This window comes from Triturus cristatus, chromosome 2_1 (assembly GCF_964204655.1).
Source record: "Triturus cristatus chromosome 2_1, aTriCri1.1, whole genome shotgun sequence".
NCBI lineage: Eukaryota > Metazoa > Chordata > Amphibia > Caudata > Salamandridae > Triturus > Triturus cristatus.
The window spans coordinates 503303087-503329258 of NC_140581.1; the positions used below are offsets into that span (position 1 = coordinate 503303087).

The 26172-nt window shown below is 46.1% G+C and overlaps 1 protein-coding gene across 6 annotated transcripts in view; it reads left to right on the plus strand.

Moving 5' to 3' along the window:
- Window positions 1–26172, plus strand: part of LOC146865554 (baculoviral IAP repeat-containing protein 1-like) — a 1189967-nt gene that overhangs the window by 788513 nt on the left and 375282 nt on the right. For all 6 annotated transcript variants that reach the window (XM_085632369.1, XM_085632370.1, XM_085632371.1 and 3 more), the window contains 3 exons: window positions 5906–5987; window positions 7965–8028; window positions 14503–16602. In XM_085632369.1, the coding sequence (XP_085488495.1) occupies window positions 5906–5987; window positions 7965–8028; window positions 14503–16602 (2246 nt within the window). The remainder of the gene's footprint in view (window positions 1–5905; window positions 5988–7964; window positions 8029–14502; window positions 16603–26172) is intronic.

Sequence of the window (26172 nt, forward strand, 5' to 3'; positions counted from 1 at the left end):
TGACACTTTATTGCAAAGGTTTTAATTAACTGTGCTAATTTAATAAAACATTTACTGAAACACTCAAATAATGCTCATGACATAGAGCAGCCCATCGGTAACTCTTTATCCACGTATCATTTCCCGTTGCAATGGATAACCAGAAGATCCCAATCGTCTGGATGGATTGAAAGCAAACAGAAAGCTGATTGTATGTCGCATTTTGCTATTAGTGCAGCTGCGCCTGCCGTTACGACTAGTGACATGGCCACGTCAACTGATCAATATGAGACTTTGGCTTCCTTTTCATCTATAAAGTCATTTACTGAGCTGCCTTCCAGCCATGATAAATGATAAATTAGCCGAAACTGACCCGGCTCCTTTTTTGGCACCACCCCAATGGGTGAAACAATCAGGTTTTCTATGAGCCAATCATCGAACAGCCCGCCATTCTTCCCTCCCTCACTTCTTTGTCCAATTTCTCCTGCACTATTTGTGTGTGCTCCTTTGCTGACTGGAGATTCTCCGCCCACCTCCTGCGCCTCGGGCCAGTATACCCCAAATGGAAACCCCACCTGAAACCCTCCCTCAAAATTTCTGCTGCCCCTTGGTCCTCGTATCCCTGTAGCCCTGCTTCAATCTTTTCTGGCTTAGCCGGAGTATGAGCCTTTTGGCCCAGCCACTTGTGCACTCCTAGCACCCGTGCGCTAGCAAATTGCTAATGCTGTTGCCCCCCTGCATTGGCTCCCCTTTGTTGCCAATGCTGGTTTCCTTGGTGGTAGCAGCCCCCCACCCCAAAGCAGGTGACCAGCGCATGTCGTCCCCCGCACTTCGAACAATCGTGGTGGAATTTACAAAACTCTTGAGTGCAGAAACCTTTGTTAAAATCCCAACAAGTCCCTCCTGACCCTGACTGACCTCGTCCTGTACTCCCCCCTCCCGGGTGGGTTTCCCCTGAAAGGGCCGGCAGACTATCGGGAGACCACTAGCTGTAAAGATGGTTTTACCCCCCTTTGCCGCCCCCATGGTATGCTGCACACAAATCAGTGTCTAACTCTCCCCATTTGGCTTCTGGGTCCCATGCCATGTTTGCCCTAAATTCCTAGTCGTATTGTGCCCAAGCATATCCTCCCATGTAATTTGAGCCTTCCGAATCACATCCATGTATTTAAATAGCGCTGCGCAGCCTTCAGGATATTTCTCATAGAAACTTCTTGCATATATAAAAAGTGCTGCTGTCCAGTTTTCTATTGTCAATGGGACCCTCGGCCGCTTGGCCAGTTTGTACTCTTCTTCTTTTGACTCTTCTTTCGCTCGCACCTCTCTATGCAGCAGCTTCAGCATTTCAACATACTCCCCTTTCCAACTGCGCTCTTTCATAGTTAGCATCAAATGCGCTCCTAATTGCTTAGTCACGCCCATGTAAGGGATTTTTTTAATTTTCAATTCCTTACTCTCAGGTTTTTCCTTCTCCTCAATTGCATCATCTCCCTTGCCTGACTTATTTATGTCTTTATCCTTATCAGTCTTACTCCCTCCTGTGATAACCTCTTCTGTGCCCACACCTATGTCCGTGGCATACAGGGCCGGCTTTAGGGCGGTGCGGCCGGTGCCACCGCACTGGGTGCTGGCTTCCTGGGGGCGCCGTGTTTGAAAGTTTATTATGCTTTTGAAGCACCTGCTGCAGCTTGTCTTTTCCCCAGCAATTACCAGGCCTCACATAAATGTCAAGATAACTTGTGTGATTAATTATCTTCCTGGAGAGAGATCAGCATTTTGTGTAGTTGAGGGTTTGACTTAGGTGAAGTTAGTGCAGAGGGTTAATATGCCTACTGCAAAGAACGTGTGCCAAGTAGATTACACAGTGCATATAATGTAAACAGATCAGCAGGTTACTGCTTTCAAAAGAGACATCCTTTTGTTACTTGCAATTTATAACTTAAAGTCCTAATATAGAATAGTGATCTGTTAACTTTCATCCTAGAACTGCATACACACTGCAAAGTATACATTATTAGAACATTGATTAATATTGCAAAAAGGGTTAATTTGGCTAGAAATCGATTCTTATTATTAAAGAAAACTCCCAACTATGTTGTTTCTTTTTCGACTCTGCGTTTGTGCTTCTCCACACCAAGCACTCTTAAACTATACTGCCTACCAGTATGGATGACATGTGACTCCTACACTTTTAGTCCTTTGGCTAATGTAACATTTCCTACACACTGATTTACACACTATGATTGATTGTCTCTATGTAATGTGCGTGTGATGCAAAGTGCTTAGACACCCGACACTGGTATGAGTGGCACTATATAACTAATTCAATGCATCTGAGAGAGTGTGGTTATGGAGACGTGGTTACTGTTAAAGAGCGATAGTGAGAGAATCCGTGGTGATGGTGGTCATTGGGGGGGGCGCCAACAAACATTGTCGCACAGGGCGCCACCAGCACTAAAGCCGGCCCTGGTGGCATACTTACCCTTCCGTAATCTACCCTCCCCCCTCCTATCCTCCCCTCATGCCAACCGACACCATCATGTTTTTTTTTCCAAGACCTTGGCCTTACCGTGCTCCAAGGAGGGTGCCCATGTGGTTGCAGTCCGCCCTATATCAATCAGTGGCTTAGCTGGCCTCCCTGCAGGCCCGACGCCTTCCATGGTATCTGAAAAACACTAGCCGACACATTAATCTGTCCCCCCTCTTCTCTGTCCTCTTCTTCCTGTAACTCGCCTTCTTCAAGGCTTTCCTGATCAAAATCTAGCTCCTCACGACCCATCCCTTGCTGCCATTCACCCTGAGTCTCCACCCTAGAGTCCCTACTGGACCCCCTTTTCCCTGCTTCTAGTGGTGCTGACTGCACCCGCCGGTATTCCACTGGCCCAGCAAACCGGTTGGTCCTGTTTTCTGTTGTCCCTGCGGACTGCCGAGGTCCACCGGGTGTTGGGGCCAGCGAGTTCGCTCTGGGCCTACATATGCTGGCCACGATGGGTTCCCCCGTTGGTACCGGGCGCGCCGCTCGAGGATCCACCCTCCCTTCTCCTCGGCGCCAGTAAGCTGCTCCCAGCTCTGCCAAGTCTGTCCTGCCACGTTGCTCCTCCACCTGAAAAACAAAAATCTGGTCTGGTGTGCTGGGCCTATGCAAAACCCCCTCCTTCTGCAGTCTCCTCTTCCTACCTTGCAGAGAGCCCCGTTCTGCCCACCCTAAACCTAACTTGAAACCCCTGACAGCTTCACTGTCACTGCCCCCCTCTTCATCCCCGCTCCAGTCCAGCATGGCTGCAACGCATGCTGATGCCGGGCCCTGCCTCAGATTCCGCACAGGCCCCCCAAAGTTGGGCTGTAATTCCAACCCCACCCCCCCTTTCCCGCCCTCCCCTTCCTGACACCTATACCCCTGCCCTGCTGCCAGCGACCCCCCAAGCCAAATAAGCATCTAACTGACCCACCCTATCCAGACCCCTAACTTCTTCATTTCATGAAGTGAAGATATCTAACCCTTCCCAGGCATGAGTGCCCCCCGCTGGCTTCCAATCCCCAGGGATGTCGTCTTCTTCCCCTTCGTCAGAGTCCCCAAGCTCAACTACCCCCCATGCAATTCCAAACCCTCTCCCTCCCAGCGGCCAAAACCCTCCATCCCCCTAAGGCCTCTCCAAGATCTCCTTGACATTCCCTACTTATGCATGCCCCGTCAAACCCAGTAAGGTAATTATCAGCCTCAATATCACTCTCAGCCCCTCTCCCCATAAACCTGCTGAGCAGATGTATGTGCGTGTGCTTCTACTTTAGCACCGCTCTGTAACTTGCTCCTGTCACCCCGCCCACCTCCCCCTCCCTGTGACTTCAAAACTGAAGTCCTCGCTCCCTTTTCTGACAGCTCTGGTCTCATTCACCTCGGGCCCAGGAGCTGCCAAAGCCTTCTCTTTCTTTCTCGTGCCTGTTGCGCCCTCACGGTCTGAAACGGCCTCGCCCCCCCTCCTCCCGTCCTGGAGCCTCAGACACAGCCAGAGGCCAGAGTAAGCAGACGCACCAGGGGCCGCTCTCCTAGCATACGAGCGGCCCCTCACACTTGCCCCCTCTACCTTCGACCTCATGGGAGAGGTGCACACCGCCACTGCAGCCGCCATCGCTGCCGATGCTCACCGGGGTGTGCGTGATGAGCCCAACAATCCTGGCACCAACAGGTAGAGCCACCCAGCCTCACTGAGAAGCCGCATCACCTCCAGCACACGAAAATCTTCCATGGTGAGACTTAATAGCCTATATGACTAACATAAAAACGTAAAACCTAACGTCCTACAGCGAAAAAAGTATCCACGCTACCACAGCTCCCAGCCACCAGGTCACCAAACCTAAAATGGTGTCTGGGAGCGGCCCGCGCTGACCCTTACATTTTGGGCTATATTTTACGAGCCCAAGGCATTACAAAATGGACAGCACCCGGCCAGACCACCCCCCTCCCACTCTGCCCGGGGGCAGACCTCCCAATGCTCGGCTGTCCCCCAAACTCCTTTATGTACACGAGCCATCAAGCGCCATTCTCTAGTCTTCTTAGTGTTTGCCACAGTGGTACCACATAGTGGCGCATTGAGGGGCATCATTATGTTGAGGTTCTTGAAAAAGGACTAAAGGCATGTTACCATGGGAAGCTAAAGTACCCGTTGCCATGCAGGGTAAAGGAATAACCTTTCCCTGCATTGCAGTGTGACTAAAGAGGCCCTCTCCTACCGTCTGTAGTGGGGAGAAAAAATAAACAAAATTCCTTTCCCGAGAAAAGCGGAAGCGTGGAGAGATTTGAAAATAAGGAACAAAACTTTACTGAAGCTTCCACTTGGACCAATATAGAGGACAAGATACATCCTACAAGCTTGTAGATAGGACGCAAACAGAGGGAAATACAGTATCGAACATGCTCAAGGATTCTAGAAAGTGGGCAACGACCTTGAGAATTATCTCCCCTTTTTATTTGAACAGAGGTTTGTTGATTTTCTCCTGGCAATAATTACGAGAGTCACAATAAAGGTCTTTAAAAAGATGGTGTAAATTAAAAGATCCCATCAAAACGCGTCAACGCCCTGTCACATAATCCGAGGAGTGGCTAGAACTACAGATTATTAATACGTTTTACAGGATCGGGTTCTAGCTATGACTGTTTTTAACACGGATGTGTAGCTCTCAATGACAAAGTGTATTGTCTTTTGTGTGTTCTCTTGCTAACAGATTATGTAGTGTGTTCATTGTGTAATTTCTTCTATGAATTGTCTGTTAATTATGCTATAGATTAGGGTCTATTAGTACACGTGTGATCCCATCTAGGAAATGTTGCAATATTTTTAATGAATTGAGATGTTTTTAATTTATAAGCCAATTTGCATTTTCTATGTACCTAGTTTTTTATTAATAAATAGATCTATTTTCGATTTTGTGCATTCTGACCTTGGGCTTACTATAATACTTCCCTCGTGTGTGTGGCAAGTGAGGAGTGGCTTGAATTCATGTGGTTTCGATTGGTGTAAATTGGTGAGTTGATAAGTATATTCAAAAACGTTTTGAGAATTAAACCCAAAGGAAACCTTCTCTTTGATATTGTCAGAATCCAAGGAGCAACACATTCTTCTTACAGGGATTTCCTAGTCCCAGGTAATACATAACAGAATATTCCATGTTGGAGAAGTCCTGTCTAGGTGAATGCAAGAAAGATGTTTGTTCTGAGCCCAGCAAGTCGCGATATAGGGATTGGTGCAATCTAAAGCTCCAGAAGACGTTGTTGCACTGACATGCTGTGCAAATGAGCAGACCAAAGCATACATTATATATCTTTAGTTTAATTTACTCCTACTAAAGGGACATTTAGTTGATGCCAAGTGTAATTGTCAAGGTCCATGCTGGTGTGGCTGCATGACCTATTACGTGCTTCATTTTGTAGATGCAAATATCTGCAAAGCCAGGTGCCTGCGAGAGAAAACGACCCTCAAGCAGAATATATTAACATAAAGAATGTATCACAGGTAAGAATTTGTGTATGTTTTATGACCTAATTATAGTAGATGCAAGTGCATAGCGAATCCCCTCACAGACGGCCCTAAACCGCTCCATGACAGAAGCCCAGTGTCCTTGTTGGAGAGCCCACAGATGGGTTTCATGCGTGGGGTTTGGGGTCGTGTGGTGTGCTGCAGTGGGTAGGTTGTGGTGATCCTCAGTCCAGTAGACTTGCAGTATTGAGCATGTTTACATTTTTACCCTCAGACCTGTTTTCTCGGGGCTGCTAGGAGGGCAGGAAGACGCTAGGGGAGGGCCTACTGCTCATACTAACTGAGTGAGCCAGGCAGGATCCTTCTGGATTTTGACGGCACAAGATATATATATTTTTTGAGTGAATCTGTAATAACGCACATTCAGATACGCATTTGGAAGAAATGAAGTGCATTCCTCACAAGAAGATCGGCATCGAACACTGGCGTAACTGTCAAAAATAGAACTGTGCCTCGTCAACATTCCACATGCTGGGGCTGAAGCATGTGCTTCTTTCCTTACTTCCTTAGAGCAGACATCAGCCAGCTTACGCTCAGCCGTGAGGAAAGAGTGCGCCCCTCACAGGACCAAGGAGCATATGTATCCTGCCCGCGGATCACAGCATGGGGAGTATTTAAACTGGAAAAACGTGTTCAGATTTGAACACAAGGACTAGTCCTAATAATAAGACTATTCTTACAACGCCCAAATGACGTGTGATGGAATTCCACCTGCAGCGATAACTCTGGGTGAAACTCCACCACATGCAATCCCAGTTGTCGCCGGGCCCAGAGGTATGGGGTCTTCATTCCGAGCCTGGCGACCCCGGACCCTCTTTACACACTGCTGGTGCAGGGGCTGCGGGCAGGAAGGAGCACAGACTGTCCCCGCCTGACCTCTACAGCTCTATGGTGGTGACTACAGTTCTATGCCCGGACCGCCTCGAGCCTGCCCTGACCTCACCTTGACCCCACCACCGTTCCACCACCGCCCTTCTCCTAACATTTTCCACCTGCTTAGAGCAGGAAAACCACAGAAACCACCCGAAGTCTACACTCTTTATGGTTGTTGTCAATCCCAGGGATAACAATCATAGATGCTAGCAGTCTGGTGGGGATACTGACCGAAATAGTATATTCTGCCCCTCCTATCCCTACATAAAACAGGGCTACACAGGGTCAGACTGGCCTAAAGGGCAGCCAGGAGGTGCCCGACGGGCTGGTTTGAAAGGTCAATGCGTGGGAATTTTTTTTTACAATTTTCGTGGGACTGTTTTATGGTCTGCAGGGCCGGTTTTTGTTGTTTATTTCCCAGATATTAACACAAACATTGCCTGCTGCAAGCTCAAATCCATGTAGTCGTCCATACCTTGCAAAACACTGTTGCAGCGTGTCTTTCCAGGTTCAACACTATCCCAGTTTTTCTTTTCAACGCAGACAGCTTTTTATCTAAGTCACTAAAGGGGTCGCTTTTTTTGGTGCACTGGGCTATTCTCTGTCCCAGTCCGACCCCACAGTTACATTGAAATCAGGGCCAAAGAGCATCCTTGCCGATTACCAGTTTAGGGTGTTTTCATCTGTTCATATCCACTGAGGCACTACCTACAAGGAAAGGAGCTCCAATGAAGATGTGACCGTCATATTGAGTCCCTCTCTGTCACAAGCTCAGGCACACGTCTTCCTCTCAGCGACAATCACCTTTCCCACCCCTGCTCTGATCTCATAAGTATCTCGAAGCCTAATAATGTCTCTCTAACCAAGACATTGAGTCCTCCTGATATGCACACCCAACAAGAAACAGTTCACTGTCTATCCCTGATGTTTTTAGTTGTCTGTGAGGCATGGTGATGTGCACGTCCGCAAATTTGTTGCACCAGATAATGTTGCATAGTGTATTATCGTGTCATGGCTGTTCTTAGTTAGAACAATTTGTAATCTAGCTTATCCAAGCAGCTTTTTAATTTTACATTCCAGGAAAAAGAAGGTCCCTCATCAACTTGCACAAGTGCAGGAAACCAGCCCAGCCCCTTTGATAGTGGTGAGTATAGTTCATAATTCTTTAATGAACATTATTTAGTTCTGTTCTTTAAATCTTGAGTGTCCTGAGTGTTTCTTAATCGTTCAGAGGTTAATAAAATAGATTTACATTTGTTTTCACTTTACTTGCTATTGCCGCAGTAGTATTTTGTCTTCAGACTATTCACATGTGGAGGTGAATGGTCATGCACTCTGTTAAATGCACTTTGACACTCCACAGGCAATTCACAAGTATGCTTCGTGAAGGAGCAAATAGCAGGAAACTAATGATTTGCAAAGATTTCCTTTCATACTCCTTGGAATTTTTGTGAATCCCAGAAATGTATGCAAAGCCTAGTCTATTGAACATAATTTTCCAAGATCCGACTAAATATCAGCAAATTGGGAAGAACAGGGTTTGCTGGTTACGGTTAAGCCCATGAGTTCCCTGCCATTTGTGGACATTCTTTGACAAAATGTCTTGCGTTCAACAATAAAGGCACGCGCATGTGTTTCTTCTGTGATTCTGTTCTTCGGTTCCTTAGGATTCCCGGATAGCTCTAATTTGCATCAGTTATTTTGAGGAATTAACATCATCCTTGTTACGGCTAGCAGACCACTTCGCCGGAATGAGTGCATCAAGGGGTCTGCTAATCGCGGGTATTCTCCTTTTCCCAGGAATGGTTCGGCAGGCCAGGAAAATGATCCCTAATGAATACCACCCACCTCCCTCCAGGTTCCTTGGAAATTTCCAGAACTCCTATTTGCCATGCTTGAACAGTAATGCCGTGGTGGAATGCCAGAAATTCAACAGTGCCAGGCAAGAAACCTCAGGGTACAGGAAATCAGAATGGCAGTCCTTGCACCTCCATGCTGATGTCCGCCATTACATGCCAATCTTCCGCCAAGGCACAGTGATCACTATAATTGGGGCTCGTTATCTCTGTCGGTCATGGCAGTAAATGACACAGTGGTGGTGGAAATTATCTTTGAGGCAGTGTGTTTGTCCAGGTCCAGAAGGACCTCTTAGGTCCCTCCCCTTGTTAGACAAACACAATATACATAATGACCTTTGTATTTGCGCAGTCACAGGTACAAACATAACCACATCGAATGCCTTTGCCTGTAATTGGAGCAATATGCCCTTATTACTCATGCATATAGATTTTAACACTGACATTTTGGCAGCCTGAAACCTGAAGAACAGAAGATTGTCCGACACAGCTGTCAGCTATGTTTGCAGGAGGAAATACAAAACTCTGCGACTGATGTAGAAAAATTATAAGGAGTGAAAGGAAACCAGTATTAAATTAATAAGTTTGGCACTGGACTTGACACTCAACTAATAATTTAGTTAGAGCTCAGAACAATCTTCATTTGAAAAAATAAGCAAAATGGATATATAGAAGGGTTTAATTTGTAGTTTCCATCTGAGTGTTGTTTCATTATATATTGCATGAATGGCCATAGAAAGCTGTAAATTGTGGTGGGGTGCCTACGTGGCACACCGTAGCAGGGACGAGCGCAAAGCAAGGGATAAAGTGGGTAGAACACATTTAAATGAGTTTCAGCACAGCCACAACACACATGTAGGGAAGGTATTTTTTTACTTTTTGGCACTAGAGCAGGTATATGGATATCTGCTTCCATTTCACCTGCTTATTACTTTATGATGTGCTTCATGTTTCTTTAGGTGGAAGGTCTCTGTTGCGTCCTTTAGAACAGGAATCTCTGACCTTTTTCATAGTGAGAGCTACTTCTGATCAGTGAAAATGATTGTGAGCTACAAAAGGCCAAGCAACTCCTGCATTGTTACCGGATACCCTCTCGCCCAGATTCATTTACTTAATGTCCATAGAGCCAAATACTATGGTTTGAACAAAATACTTATACTAGGGGCACTATGACAGGGCTGTCATGTGTGTCAGTGAGGGCGTGGTCATTGGGGATGTATGACCATGTCTACGTATGAATGGGATATATGTTTATGGGTGACTGAGAGCCTGTGTCATATGTACTTGTGGCACAGGACATACCCATTGCCAAAAGTGGCATTATTACATGTATAACACATACAACCATATTTTTAAATGTGAGAAATGGAAAGTGCAGAAAAAGTTCAGCAAAAATTTTAATAATATGGAATATATATCTACACTTGTAATTTTTCCTAATTAAAATAATGGTTGTATTTTGCAGTTATAAATATGTCACTATGCCTACCAACCACTGGGAGCAAGATCCCTGCTGTGTGTAAGGGCGACAATTTGAAATGGGAGAAACTTAAACTGAAGAATTAACTTAATGTTTATATGGATTCCATAAAACTCATCATTAACATTTTCTCCCATTTCCAAGTGTCACATTTACAAATTGCAGGCATCTTGGTCCCAGTGGCCTATAGACACAGTACCATATTTATAACAGAAAATGTATTTAATTTATTTAAAAGTGAAATACCTCAGTGCCTCAGTTCTTCACCTCATCCTAGGTCATAAATCCGACTGAGCACTGCTCATTATCAGGCCCTGTCTCTGCAATCTGCTGCCCGATGATAATAATGGAAAAGAAACCCAGCCTTCCCTTACCTTTAAAAACAAAATGTGACCCTGTCCTTATTTAAAAATAAACTCATGGCAGCAAGCTACTCTGAAGGTGTCTGTGAACTACTGGCTCCTCATGATCGGGCAGTAAGAGACACCTGCTCTAAAAAGACGCTTATACTGTTTCATAAAATTAAAACTTTGCTGTGATTCCATGTGGATTCACGCAGTGTTGGGTTAGTGGGTACTTTGAATCTCTACTTTGATATACTCTACTGGGCTGCTTTATATTCATTTAGGTTGCTGGTTGGGGACCCCAACATAGAATTTCTCGTATAGCCAGCGTAAGACGTATACCGCATATTTCTTGTTTTTACAAAGCAAAATTCTACCGGGAAGGAGTCAGCGCGCTGTATAAAGAGCAATTTGAGAAATGGGTAATTTCTTTACAAAGAATTCCAGTAAAGCTACAAGTGAAGCACATCACACTATAGGTGAGAAAGTGAGGTCATTATTGCATGATTTTCAAAGTCCATTGTGCAGGCCCTTGTATAATGGAGTTAATTCTTGCACACTGGTGACAATCTATGGGAGGATGCCATTCATCTCGCTTCCCCTGTAATATACTGGCTCTGGCACAATGGTGGTAAGTCTCTCCAAGTTGTAGGCATCTGTAAAATAATGTCTATTGCCCACATGTGCTGGCCCTTGTATATTGTTGGTAATTCTTAGCAACTTGCGGCATCCATGAGATGTTCCCCTTTACCACACATTGTAAAATACTGGCCCTCACCTAACAATGACAATTCTTGGCATCTTGTGAACATCCAAGGGCTGTTGCCCATCCCTCAACCAAGGGCCAATGCTGGCAGTCATGAGGAACTTCTTAGCCCCATTTTGAAATCCAAGGCATGCCCCTATCTTCTTCAGAACAAGCTTGTGATAGCATAAATTATGGGGATTCTTTGCATACCATGGGAATTGATGGCACAAGGGTGCTGACCTCTGGCATCATGCTGTTCTGACAGAATGGTGATCATTTTTGCAAACTCCTCACATCCATTGTGCACATTGCACAGTGGTGCCCGACCATGCCATGATGTTTTACACTGTTGTTGTTTCTTACCGTATTGTGGGCATGCACTGGACAGTGGTTGGAATTCTTGACATATTGTGAGTGATCATGGCACCCATGCGTGCTATAATTCTGGGATTTGAATTTTGATTACAGTGTATTACATATTGGCGGAATGCATGCTGTCATGGTGCCACATTAAAATAATGCTGGCCCTGGCTTAAAAGTGGAAACTTATGGGAGATTGTGTACAGTCAAGGAAAGTAAGTGAACATGTATAATGTTCACACTAGTGTACATGCTTAGCCAACCTTCTTCCACAATGAATACAGGTATATTTTGTCAATGTTCGTATTTTGAAGATCAGGTTGGGCAAGATTAAATCTAATGCATTTGTAAATGCTTGGGAAATGCTTATCAATAATAATAACAAAACTCCGAAATATTTCCTTCACTTTATTGTTTGTTGCAGGAGATACCGTAAGGGTGACGGCTATGTCTAGATTTGGGTCCCGTACTCACTGTGTGATATCACTCCAACTGCATCACATTGATGAGGGTTGCATAGGTCAAAATTAGCCCGCGATTGCTTGTGTTCACATCTGTAGGGGATCTAGACTAGCAGTTAAGGCTCGACTTTGCTTATAGGACCAAGACTGATTTGCATATGTCTGTCTCTGTCTAGAGTGGCATAGTGGCGGAAAAACACTGGACTGGAATGACGGCCAAGCAATTGCCAGTGGCTGAGATTATTTCAAGCATCCCTTCCATCACTTTGTTGTTTGTTACAACTGTAAAGAAAGCATTAGTACATTTGTTACACCAGTATGCAATTGAAAGACATGAGATAATCTTACATCATTCAAAGAGGGCATGTCAGATTATAATCATACAATAATTTAGCCAATATTAGTTTCAGATTAACCCATTTGAAATGCCTGACTTCAACTCGAACTGGCAATAAAAATATTAGACCTTTACTGATGGAAAAACTTGTGTCTACGATACCCTGGCCATCTTGGGTGTCAAGGTCAACTACTGCAACACATTTTACATTGATCAAATGCCCTGCCCTTAAGGTTGCAGTTAATTAAAAGACATGCAGGCCAAATAGTCACCAGAACTTCTGTGGGGTCCCTGATGTTTTGGTGAATACATTAGCTTCCTACACATTCAATACAATTCAGAATCCACATATCCCTTGATAGTAAGGTACTCATAGGTGAAGAAAGCTGCTTCTCCTTACCTACCCACTAGAAGTATTGGATCACAAGGAAAAGGCTTGCTGAGGAGGCCCAGGCCTAAACCAGCTAAAGCCAGTGAACAATGCTTTTCTTATCATGAAAAATAACCGCTCAACTGGCAACTCTGAATTGAAAAGTTATTCCCAATAATTTATTTTTGATTAACAAGCTACCCCGGCCATCCTTTTGGTTTTTTGATAAATCATTGTTCAACACCGAACGCTCGTTTGGTTATAAAGCCCTTTAAGATTTAAAAATGCCTATGACTTTGAATTGAATTATGCACTTTAAAGCTGCACACTGCCTAGCAAGAACATCTATCAGCATTTTGGAAGGGAAGGGGTGGATGGACTCACTTAATAATGTTCTCTTTCATGATCAAGACGACTCAAGTAATGGCTTGACCTGTGCCTGGCCACACTCTTATTTCCAATGTGTATATTCTGGGTTATAAGGGTATGTCGTGTGCACTGCAACAATTGCAGTAAGAAGCAAACACTGCAAGTCTCCGTTCTTAGTGAAGGTCAAAAGCAAAGGTGCAGTCAAGCAAATATTCTGAGTGTTCACAACAGACATATGGACCCTCTTACTACCCATGACTACATTCATGAGCTTCCTAAAGGTAGCATGTATGTCAAGCTCAGTGACGGATACTAAATGGATGTCCTGGAGGGTAGGACCATGTCAGGTGTTTAGGATGACAGAGAATATGCAAATCCCCAATATCCACTCTCTTAATTAATCTCATTGCTTTCATTTGTCAAAGCCCACCTGTTCCCTGGTGACATTTAGCAAGGATTGTACTGTGCAATACTGAGTATAGGAATATCGTCATATCAGAATATTGTAGAGACGGAAAATTGAGGGACAAAATAACAAAAGGTAAGTGCATATAGAGGAAGTATAGATTTACTATCAAAGCAATATATACTCTCACTCGGCATGCCAAAGAAAGTGTGCACTCCAGATAGCGTGTTGTTGTCAAATTCCTTTATTGCAGCGGAACCAAAGACACTGACGCGTTTCGCCTTCAACAAGCCTTTCTCAAAATGTGCATGCCCCACCACCTCAGGAAAACCATATACACCATTCATCATTGAAATAAAAAAACATACTGTCATGAACCTTTCCTTCCCATTAATGGTGGGAGACCGATCTTAAATCAGTTACAAACAAGTAGCAATAATATATACAGATTAAAATTCAAAGTCAATTCAGGAACATGTCACAGCAGTTCGTGAATAAATACATAAATAAAAACGTAAGTAAATAAGTAGGGATTATGAATCATTTCCAAGCTGTACAATATTCAATCAATAAATCAAATTTTTTGGGAAATGTTAGATACAAAAAGTTTATGTATTCTTACTGTTTGCTATTTCCTCTTCAATATTCTGGTCACGATATTTTATACTGTCGAGATTCCCTTCTCGATAATCTGGGGGCACACCATAGCAAGTACCTATTGCAAGCGAGGCTTTATGAATGAGTAGAATAATATGTGCACCAGACAAGCTTTGATGTTTACATGAGTTATGAGTGTATTATACTACATTGAAATGTGTAGAACTGTTTTCAGGGAGAAATCGGAAATAAAGATGTAATAGTTAATGTCTTCATTTTTCCACACACAGGTTTGACTAGCAGAAAAAAGCATTGGCTTCAAGAGGCAGAGAAGCTTAATAAGAAGATGAAAACAGTGTACACAGAGGCAAATTTCAGGAAAATATCATCGTTTGGTGACTCTACTCATGTTTCCATTGACTTGAATTTGCTCTATGGAGATTTAATAATTGTCTCAAAGGACTCCAGGAACCAGCCATCGAAGCAGCTCACGTTCCCCGAGATCCTCCCCCAGCTGGACTCCATCACTATGATAGAAGGGGAAGCCGGCAGCGGCAAGACGGCTCTACTGAGGAAGATTGCAGTCCTCTGGGCCTCAGGATGTTGTCCCATGTTGAATAGGTTCAGCCTTGTGTTTTATCTCTCCCTCAGCTCCACAGAAGGGGAGCAAGGTCTGGCTGACATGATAATTCAACAGTTGCTGAAGTCCACAGGAGCACTGACAGACGCCAGCCTCAAGGAAATCATCCAGCAGCTAGATGGCCAAGTTTTGTTTCTCTTTGATGACTATGGAGAGACGAATCCTGTCCCTGAAACTGTAGAGGAAATAATTCACAAGAACTATATAAACAAACTATGCCTGGTTTTTACGGCACGTACACATAGAGGTGGAAAGTTGCGGAAGTTTTCAAAAACCACACTGAGCATCATGGATTTTCCTCTCTATAGCAGTATCTCTCTGTGCAGAAAATTATTTTCCCATAATTTACCCCTGGTTGAAAGATTTTTCATTAAATTAGCCAAGTCTGAAACATTTCGTGGGCATCTAAAAACCCCAACTTTCACACTAGCTCTCTGTGTATTTTGGGTTCAATACCCAAATGGACATATTCTAAGTGATACGGCAATATGTAAGGCATATTTACAGTACAACAGACACAGATTTCCTAATGCCACAGAAAAGGTGAAAGCCTTGACCTCTGCCTGTGGCCAACTTGCTCTCAAAGGTCTTCTTCAGGACTGCTTTGAGTTCAGCGACAAGGACCTCTCTGAAGCCGGAGTCAGTGGCGATGAAATGCTCCAGTTCGGCCTGTTGAGTAAATTCACAGCACAGATGCTTCGACCGGTTTACAGGTTCTTTCACTGCTCATTCCAAGAATATCTGGCTGCCACAAGAATGAGTGAACTCCTCGAATCTGACTTGGAGAAAGACCGAGAAGAAGCGTTAACTTATTTGCAGCACGTCAACACTTTTCATAAAGCTGCAGGGCGCTTTCACTATTTTTTGAAATATGCCTGCAGAACTCCAAAGTCAACATCAATGATCATTTCTCACTTATTTAGCCTATTTGACAGCAGTGAATCCTTCAAGTGCCAGTCGGACAACAGCAATTACTTGCAGCAGCACCCAGATTTAAAACACCAAGAAACTTTGGTGTTGACTATGAGCGCTACCTTCCCTGAAAAGTTTCATACCTATCTGATTGATTGGTGTCTAACATTTGCCATTGAAGTCGCTCATGCAAGTGATTCGATGGAGCTTTGTGCTCCAATAATCAAGGAGTTTCTAAAAGGAAAATCAATTGATTTCTGTATATTATCTCTTCCGAACAGCCGAATTCTGGAATTCCTTAGGTGCCATCCAGAAAGTCTTTCTTTGCTGGCCAGTGTTCAAGTGTCTATAAGAGGAACAGCAAGTAAGGCAGAGTCAAAAGGGACAGATCTTACAGAAACCTTTTCCTTCTGGGGGATTCCAAAAATTGAGCCGGAATATTCTGATGCATTTACACTTTTACCAAAGGAAGGCGATATATCTGTTGCTGACTATCTAAAGAATCACCCTCGATGCATAGCTCCTTTTTCAACGGACACGGGCCACCACAGGATTCCAGTTCTGAAAATCCGATTTTACTACAATGTTGAAGCTCTGAAATGTCTGCTGATGAACCTGGCTGTCCTCTTGTCTGTTTCTGACCAGGCTGAGCTCGAGCTCATGGATTGTAATGGATGCATTGACATTATTAGACCATCTATTGTGAGGTTCAAAGATTCCTTCATAAAATTCAAGGCCTATCGCATTGAATTAAGTGCAGAAGAACAAGAAGTGATACTCCTTATGTCTTCAATTGAAACACTTGAAGTTGATAACTCGAAACAGTCACAAAATCAAGGTATGGAGTATGCTTAACACTTGACTGTGTGTATGTGTAATGTTTTCCTTGCTCAAGGGTATGAAAAGCGTGGGTGCATCTGCGGTTTCCCCTATCTCCTCGAACCTTCAGTGTAATGAGTTGGCTCGTTACTCTGTGAACAAAGTTGAGAGGATCTACCTCGGTTTGCCTTCTATGGCCCCGTTCGTTGAGGGGGAGGCACCGGGGGCCATTGGCCCTACGGTGGGAAATAGCCTGTCATCCTTTCCTCCCTTGTCACCCTTGGAATTCGAGTCTCTTTGTCTGAAAATCAAGTCGGGCTCGCCGGCCGATCCTTTGACACCTGCCCTTTTTCGCCAGTTTCACTCTTTTATGTCTCCTTGGGACATTGACCTGGTTAACCTGTCTCTGTCGTCAGCATGCGTACCTGGGGCGTGGAAACATGCTAAAGTCATCCCGTTGCTTAAAAAATCTTCCTTGGATCCTGTGGAGTCAGGCAATTATCGTCCGATTTCCCAGCTGCCTTTTTTGGCGAAGTTGTTGGAATCGTAATGAGTCCGCTTTGCTAGCAGTAACGGAAGCAATTAGGAGTAGCTTGGATGGTGGTGACTCAGCGGCCTTGGTCCTTTTGGACCTAAGTGCCGCATTTGATACCGTCTCTCACGCGACATTGTTAAACCGCCTTCAGGAAATTGGTATCAGTGATGCGGCCTTGGACTGGTTTCGGTCTTTCTTGGAGGGGAGGTCCTTTCAAGTCTCCATGCCACCATTTCACTCACAGGAGTTTGCTCTGCATCAGGGGGTGCCGCAGGGCTCAGTGTTGAGCCCCCTATTGTTTAACATCTATGTTCGTCCCCTGGCTGCGGTAGCAAAAGGCAGGCGGCTGTCATTGGTGTCGTACGCCGACGACACCCAACTGGTGATCACTTTCTCTAAGAAATGCGGTTCCAATTTGGTCAAGTTTAAAGAGGACCTCTTTGCGGTCGCGGACTGGATGGCGGCAAACTGCTTGCAGTTGAACGCTAGCAAGTCTGAGATCTTACTGTTTGGAAAGGACCGGGAGTTGTGGTCCGAGCAGTGCTGGCCGGATCGTCTTAAACCCGCCCCCTAGCCCAAGGAGGCTGTGAAGAACCTGGGGGTGTGGTTCGACAATGGCCTGACTTTCGACACTCAATCGAAAGCTGTGGCAGGGGTTTGTTTTGGGCTTTTGCGTGGTTTCAAACCGTTGCTGGGTTTCTTCCCTCCCAAGGTGCGACAAACCATTGTCCAGGCATCAATTTTGTCCATACTGGACTATGGGAATGCCCTCTATTTGGGTGCTAACAAGGCCAGCATTAAGCGCCTGCAGAGGGTGCAGAATGCAGCAGCTCGTCTACTGGTGGCACTTCCGAAATCCTGTTCAGTTGCCCACATACTCCCTAAACTTCATTGGCTGCCTGTTGAAAAGCGCATTCATTTTAAGGCTCTTTGCGTGTCTCATAAGATCTTGACCCTTCAGGCCCCTTCGGGGCTGTCTAACCTGCTTGAGTTTTATGTGCCAGGGCGCCCTCTGAGATCCGCTGACCAAGCACTGGTCTGCATTCCTCGTGTCTCGAAAGCCAGAGCTGGCGGTCGCTCATTTTGTAGTTTGGCAGCTATACTCTGGAATTCGCTCCCTGCCTCCACCAGAGCAATCCAGAATCATCTGGCTATCCGTAAAGTCATAAAGACTTGGCTTTTACCCGTTCTCCATGGTTAACTTTGCATTTCTCTCTCCTGGGTTCATGTCTTTGATCTTTGGCTGCGCTGGGACGCCCCATCGCTGGGGCAGCCATGCGCAATACAAATCTGACATAATAATAATAATAATTTTGATATGAGTGTTGCATGAAAAGTGTTTTTATATTCAATGTTCGTACCCTGAAGAGGGAGGAAACCACATCTGATCGTCACAGATTCCATACTTTAGAATAATCCCCAGGCATCTGACTGGATCCGGAAACTTTTTTTGAGCAGTCCCCTTGTGCACGGTAGGTCACATAATTTGCTCTGGATGGCGTTTTTCCATGCGGAAAGTAACTTACTATATAGGCGTCACCTCAGCACCCTAAAATCAGTTCCTTCTTTTCCGCGCCATCAAAGCGGATTCCGGAACCAGATCAAGCTCCCCTCAGTCATTTTTTGACTAGCTCTTTAATTTTTTTTGGTCTAACAAGTTACCATTGTGCCTTTTTCCAAAACGTTTTGGATTAGTGCCCCCTAAAAAACCTACTGGTTTTAAGCTTTGTGGTGCCTATCACAGACAGATGTCTGTGACGGACCATCACTTAGTCTGCCTATGGTGCCTGGTGCTGGACCACGACTCCAAGGCCTCCTCGGATTGCAAGACTGTGAATCCAAATTCAATCAAAGAGTGACCCATGAAGCTCTTAGCCACTCAACACACGACTCAACACTGCCCCAGTTCCCAGTCATGAGGGCGGTCCCAAAACTGCTCTTGGTGTGGCTTGGGCCAGGCTTTGTTGTGATCCCGGATTTTATTGGGTAAATACCATAAGATGAATTCCAAGAAGTTGAAGCTTTTTTTGACTTCCCTGTGCTGGTCCAAGTCATCGGTTGAGGCACAGGAACAATATCACAAATCAATACCCCAATCGCACATCATCCCCATGGTGCCTGAGCCCGCTCCGTGCCTCCCCCAGTTTCCCGGAGCTGGAGTGACTACCCAACAGAAATAATTTTATGAGGCCATGCACCTCATTGGTGGGTAGCCAGACACCTCTGGAGCACCTTTGGGTCCAAGAGGGGTTCCAATTGGACTTCCACCAGCAAGAGTTTGCCCTCAAGGCCAGTCAGGCCCTCTGAATCCATTCCTGGATCCGGACTGACCATGGTCATAACTTCATTACCTCCACCGGGGTTTGTTCCAGTTTAACCATTCCTGGCGTTCGAATCAGCAGCACCAATCCCATCATAATTCCCACACTCAGATACGGAGCTGAGCCAGCGTAACACAACGCCAGCGTTGACTGGACTCGGACAGTCTGAGTGGGAGATAGTTCCTGTTGGGATTATGATTGGAGGGGATCTGGGGATCCCTATGGTTATCCCTGATGCCAGTGATCTGGATACCTCTCCAGCACTGGTTTTCTCTCTCCTCCTACTGTAGCTATGGAGGATGGTGTCCAAAAGGCAGCTGAGGTGCTGAACCTTATGCTGCTCACTGTGGAAGTCAACACCAAAGGCTTCAAAGAGATGCTCCAACCCAAGGTGTCCCCTCAGAACCCCTACTCCCCTTTAATGAAGTCTTCACTGATGTCCTTCTTAGGGTCTGGTCATGCCCTGCATATTCACTCCTGTGCGCAGGATCAGTGCCTACCACCATCGCCCTACTCCTGGGGGCCCAGCCCTCCTCACCCAGCAGCCTAACCCAGAGAGACTGATGGTCTAGTCCTCTACATCCAAGATTAACCTTAGCATGTTCCCTACCCCACCACTGGTGAGGCAAACCAGGAAGCTAGATACCTCTGGAAAGAAGATTTTCTAGCCTTGCACTTTTCTCTGTGAACACTGCATGCTTATGGGGCTGATCTTCCCATTCTGTATGGGATTTGGTTGCACAAGTGCTGTCTGTGGTTCCGGAGGAGGCTTGGGCCAAACTCACCCAAGCCATTACTGATGGTAGAGATGTAGAAAACTTCACACAATGCTATAGATTGGATACAACTGACTCACTGGGCAAAATCATTGCTTCTACAGTGGTACTTAGATACCACACCTGCCTGAGGACAACTGGCTTTTCAGGAGATGTCCAGGCTTCCCTTATGAATATGCCATTTAACGGCACTCACCTCTTTGGCGATAAGGTGGATTAGGCGCTTCAGTGCTTTAACAATAGCAGGGACACTACTATGTCGTTGCGGCTCGCAGTGGTCCAGGCACAGCCGTATTCTGTCTTTTGCTCATTCCGTGGCTACGGTAGGGTCTACAGTTGCGTCCTTTCACCCCTAGCCACCACAGCCACAAGCTCCTCAGTCCTTTCATGGCAGTGGGTCCTACAGACCTCGTGGGAACTGTTAGTATTAGAAAATACAATATCAATGCATGTTATGATATAATTATGTATGATATTAACTTGCATCACTGTTGACTTCACCCAATATGACCTACCCCTCAACCCTGGGTCAGAAGTATGTGGTCACACAGGCAAGATTGACAGATCACAGGTGGGGTGACACTTAACCCTTAGACAAACCAGCGCACAGGAAAACCCAGATCGATCCCACAGCTAGGCAGCTATGGGCCCCCAATAAAACACGTTTGGCCAGAGGGGCTCGATTCCCAAAACACCATAAAGTCCGATGCCACATTAAGTTAGGATCACTCAGCCAATCAGACCACAGCATGCACACTACATGCAGTAAACACGCATTCCCCATGCCAGACATCTGAACACATACCCTCTGGTCCCACATTGTGTCACCACAAGGTCGAGACCCAACTGCACTTCTTATCAAGTGACCAGAATTGTGACTCTGTGACTAGGCCCAGATTTCTGTCTCCAAAGGAATGCACAAATTACTTTATGAGGCTTCAAATAATGTATAAAATGATGCCTAAAACCAATGTGCTTTGAGACAGTCTTTAGACCACAAAACTGTTGCCTGTTCTCCCAGTGGCTGCGTTTAATTAAACCAACTGTTCCTGTTTTGCCAAACGCCTTTTGTCTTACCTTTTTTTCCAAGGTTAATTCCTCTTCAAGCAACATCTTGGCGAGACAGATAGAAGAGATTGGTTCTTCTAGCCTGACTGTAGCCGAAGGATCAGGACCCTGCCCTTACGAATTCACATCTGCACAACAAGAACGGTGAGCAGACGCCGCAATTGATTGGAAGTTCTGCTGAATCCACGGGGCTGAGGTCCATCCTGAAGCCGCCGTCAGTGGCTAAGAGACTACATCTGATACTTAGTCCCAGCATTTGGCATATGGCAAACTAGGAAGAAGCGTAAAAATCTAACCTGAGTGCATTGACACTAACAGAAATGTAACATATTGCTTATTTTATGTGTCCCTGCTGAGTAGTGGCAGGGCAGCCTCGGAAGTGACCGAGCGGAGGTCGCCTTTCTTCGATGGTCAGCTCTCTCCAAAAGGTGGGGGTTGTTTAGTCGCTTGGACCGCTGGACATGACACAGAGGTTTTTTTTGCCTCTGGGTATGATACAGGGACCGCTTCAACCACTGGGCGTGACACAGAGGTTACGCTTGATCCCTGGGTGTGACACAGGGATGGGGCCTCACTGTTTGGACCACTGGGCATGACACAGATGGTACGCATAGGCTCTGGGTGTGATATAAGGCCAGCCTCTCAATCTTAATTTTTTAGTCTAAAGGTGTTTTCTTAGTGCTATAGGTTTCTTAACACTGGTAGTATCTGAAAGAAGTGAGAGGTGTTATTTTCTTGGACCGCTGGACGTGACAAAGCCGGTACTCATGACTCCTGGGTGTGACATAGAATGTAATTCAGACTTTAGGAAACCTTGGGCAGACTCGGCAAAAGCGAGATAGGGCGGCAGTTTCCAGGAATCAATGGGTCCACGGACGGCTTCTTAAGGAGGGGAAGGATTTTGGTCTTCTTCCAGGATGCCGGGACAAGAGCCTCTCGCAGAGACATGTTGATGATCAGACTAACTTCAGGATTGATAATGTCCGCGACGGTGGCCAAAAGTCTGGCCGCACAGGGATCAGTTGGAGAACCCGATTTCAAATCCTTAAGAATTTTAAGGGTGCTGGACAAATCCACTGGCAAGAAAGATGACAGATTGTGAGTAGGGCCAGCTAAAGGTCGGACAGATGAACAAGCCGTGGGTGCTAGAGCACAGGAGGAGAAGGTAGCTTGGATGGTGCAAAGTTTGTCCAGAAAAAACTTGGCAAGAGTGTTGCACCAGGACTCGGAAAGAGGAGCAGAGTGCGCCAAAGCACTGGGGGACACGAAACTTTGCACGATGGAAAAAATCTGGTGGCCATTTGGGACACAGTCCTGAGGTTATTGACAAAATAGTCACCCATCGCCTGCGCAAGTTCCTCACCGAACCATGTATCTAATAACGAATACTGTGGGAAATGCCAGGCAAAAGCTCTCTGTTGCATTCTCGATCATAAATTTCAATCTTACCAGTGAAAGATCTGAGTATGTACAAGGTAGATGCTCGCATTGGGAAAGAAAAGGCAATAGGTTACATAAGGCTAACCAGAAGTCTATACGAGTATGTATGTCGTAAACTGACAAATAACGAGTATAATCCCCACTCCGGAGTTGTGGTATAGTCCCGTAGTTTTCAAGCTTACAATGTAGAGAGCAGTAAAACTGAGGGTGATCATAATTAGGACCCTAAATGCATACCAAAAGCCCATCAAAATGATCTTTGCAATGGCGTACCACTACATATCTGCCCCCTAAATCCACACACACCTCGTGAAGTGGTATACCTGCCCTTTGGAGCACCTATACCAGGACCCCTCGACCATGTGTTGTGAACCCTGAGGCCTCTCATTCTACATTGAGAAAATAACCCAGTGCGAGGTGCTAAGTTTGTCTCTTGTAAAATAGCAATGTCACTGTGATGTCGCTGTAAGTACAGCACTAACTTACGTATTTTACGATGATCATTCTACCCCCTGACATTCCAAGACAGAAAACACAACGAAGCACCACCTGTGACTGACGGTGCCATGTGATCACTCTACGCTCATCATACAACTTTCCCATTACGAGAGCAACGGTGTTACTGAAAATTCTCCTGCAACCTCCCTCCTGGCTACATAGCGAAAATAATTGAGTATAGAAAATTCCCTCACCCCCCTCCCACGCCATGTCCCCCAACGTATGACATGGCATATTATTTCCCACCCATACATTCTCCCCCCTTTCAAACAAGGATTCCCACCCCAAACTGCGTGGAATGCACATGAGGGTGGTGATTATCCACGAGCTATTCTCCAGTTCAAGTTACAGAAAAAACATCAGATAATCTTTATAACACATCCAAGGAAACAATGAACAATTATGTCACATAACTATGGCCCCTGTGGGGCCCATGAAAGTGGGCGCGAACAGAACCATTACCCTACAAGTGTCACATACCTCTTACCTAGTGCACCCCAGAAAGGACACCTATCTGGTATGTGTTGCCAAGACACCTCTCCCTCACCCCTACCTCTTTGGATCACATAGCAAGGTTCTGAATCACCCGTTCAAACTGTCTTTGCAATCCGTATGCCTACCTGTTGTGCCCCCCACATACAGCATCTCCAACAGCATAACGACTACCATGATTGCATGCATAATCTCAAGATAATGATAATGTTACAACCCATCAATCCTGCTGATCAAGCCCCCTAGGAGAATTGTGGTCATTAGACGCGAGTCCCTGCACTGGTTTGTGGGCTTTAGCCTTTTTTTAATTTCTTGAGCATTTGTTGCAGGCTTTTGGGATCAATGTAGATTCTTGGCTTCCCTTCCACTGTCACTCTTAAGCGTGCTGGATAAAGCATAGGAAAGTCCATGTTGAGCTCATGCAATTTCCATTTTAGTGGTACAAACTGCCTTCTCACATCCTGCACCTGAAGAGTAAAGTCAAGATGTAGAGAGATTTTGGAGCTCTCATAGCAGAGTGTCTGGAGCTCCCTGGCTTGTCGCAGGGCTGCATCCTTGTCCCTACAGTTAAGGAGCCAAGCTTTGAGTGGGCGCGGGGGTGCCCCCGGGGCCAGTCGGGGAGCCAGTGAGCGATGTGCACGCTCCACTATAAATACGGACAAGAAGGTGTTGCAGCCCAGATGGTACTGAGTAACTTCTCTACAAAGAGCTCCTAATTCCCAGTCGATTCGGATAGACCCACTATTTGCAGTTTATTCCACTGTGAGCATGCTTCAAGGTCTTCTGCATTGCTCTGCAGGGTCATGATCAGTTTCCCCATTTGTGTTTGCGCCCCGGTGGTCTCAAACTGCAAATCTTCAGTCTCAGACACTTTCCTTTCCACCATGTACAGCCTTTCTACATGCTTATCAATATGCTCTGACATGCAATAAGAAAGAGAGTCTATCTTACCCTCTATGGTGGTGAGGCTCTGTTGCATCGTTACCAATATTTGTTGAAGATCCCCTCCCATTTCTGTGCTTTGGGCCCCTTGTTCTGTGAGAGTCATCTCTGCGTCATCCTGTGTCGTCCTGGTGGATTTGCGTTATTCAAATTGCAGTTTAGGCTAATTTTTATCTAGCTTTCCCATCGCTCTAGAGCTCTCGCACCCCGGTTACGATGTTCTTGGGCCAATGAAAATCTTCCTGTGCTGTGTGGCCAGGCCTCACAGTTTGATTCGCCAGGCTAAGTTCCTCTGTGCACCCCTCTGTCTGGGGCACCGCTTCAAAGGCGCAGCAGTGGGTAACACGCACTCACCCATCCAATATGCCTGGCAGGGTATTGGTCTTCTCTTCACTCAGCCATGCGTTGAGAACTTGCTATGGGCGCTGGTGTCTCACTGCCTTCAGGCTCAGTCTTCCACCACAGAAGGCCTTTTTCCCCCTCAGCAGGTGCTCCCGATTCTGAACAGGGAGGCCCAGCCATGCTGCCTTGTCATCCTCCTCTGGTAATGCGCGGGTGGGGGGCACTCCTGTGACCCCCGCACTCCCAGGAATGCAGCGGCTGCAGGCAATCTGCCAACCACCTCCCCCAGGGCAGGCGTAGCAATCAGGACGTCCCCTCGACACTCGCGGCTCAGCCGGTGCGAACTATGGGCTTGAGGGCTGGGGTGGTTCACACCCCGCACTTGCCTCAAGGGTCAATGACCAGGGACCGCTGTTCCACGCACCAGGGCCGCACTGGGCAACCGCCTCCGTACAGCTTGGAACGGGCGAGACTGCCGCGGCCAATGCCCATCCGGTAGCTGAGCGAGGAGGCCGCGCAGGCAGGGAGGGCAGCCCACTGAATGGGTCCTCGGCAGCCGTGACATCCCAGTCTGACAGCAGGAATCGCCCGCACCTCAGTGCCGCTGCCTAGAGGTTCATTCCTCCGAGGATGCTAGCAAATCATGCTGGATATTCTTTATGACTTCAGGAGCTCTCCTAAGAAGCAGCCATCTTGAGGCCAGGCAAGCTCCACCCCTAGTGAAACAGCCTTAGGAGAAAACTCAAGCCTTTACTTGCTTTCAGGAAAAGCTCAGGGCTGCTGTATGTTCTGTCGATCGACAATCACGCACAAAAATATACCATTTGGGTGCTTGCAGTGGCCTAGTCCCCACTCTGCTGCTAGTTCCCCAATGCAGGGTTGGCTGATCATGCCCCTGCAGGAGGGCTGTCTGACAAGGGGCCAGGGCATAGTAACAAGCACCCAGGTCCCCTCACCCAAGTCCAATCTGGACTGGTTTTAATTACCAAATCAAAGGAACCCCATTCTCCAATAAGAGGCCTCCAACTAATGAAGGCCCCCTTTTAGTTTCAAAATGAGGCTAATTTGTCAAGTGCTGGAAGCCAGGTTTTCTGCACAGGTAAGATGTAGAGCTATCCCCCATAAAAACTCTGTAGTCTATGCACAAATAAGCAAAAAGTTGGCACCAAGTCAGC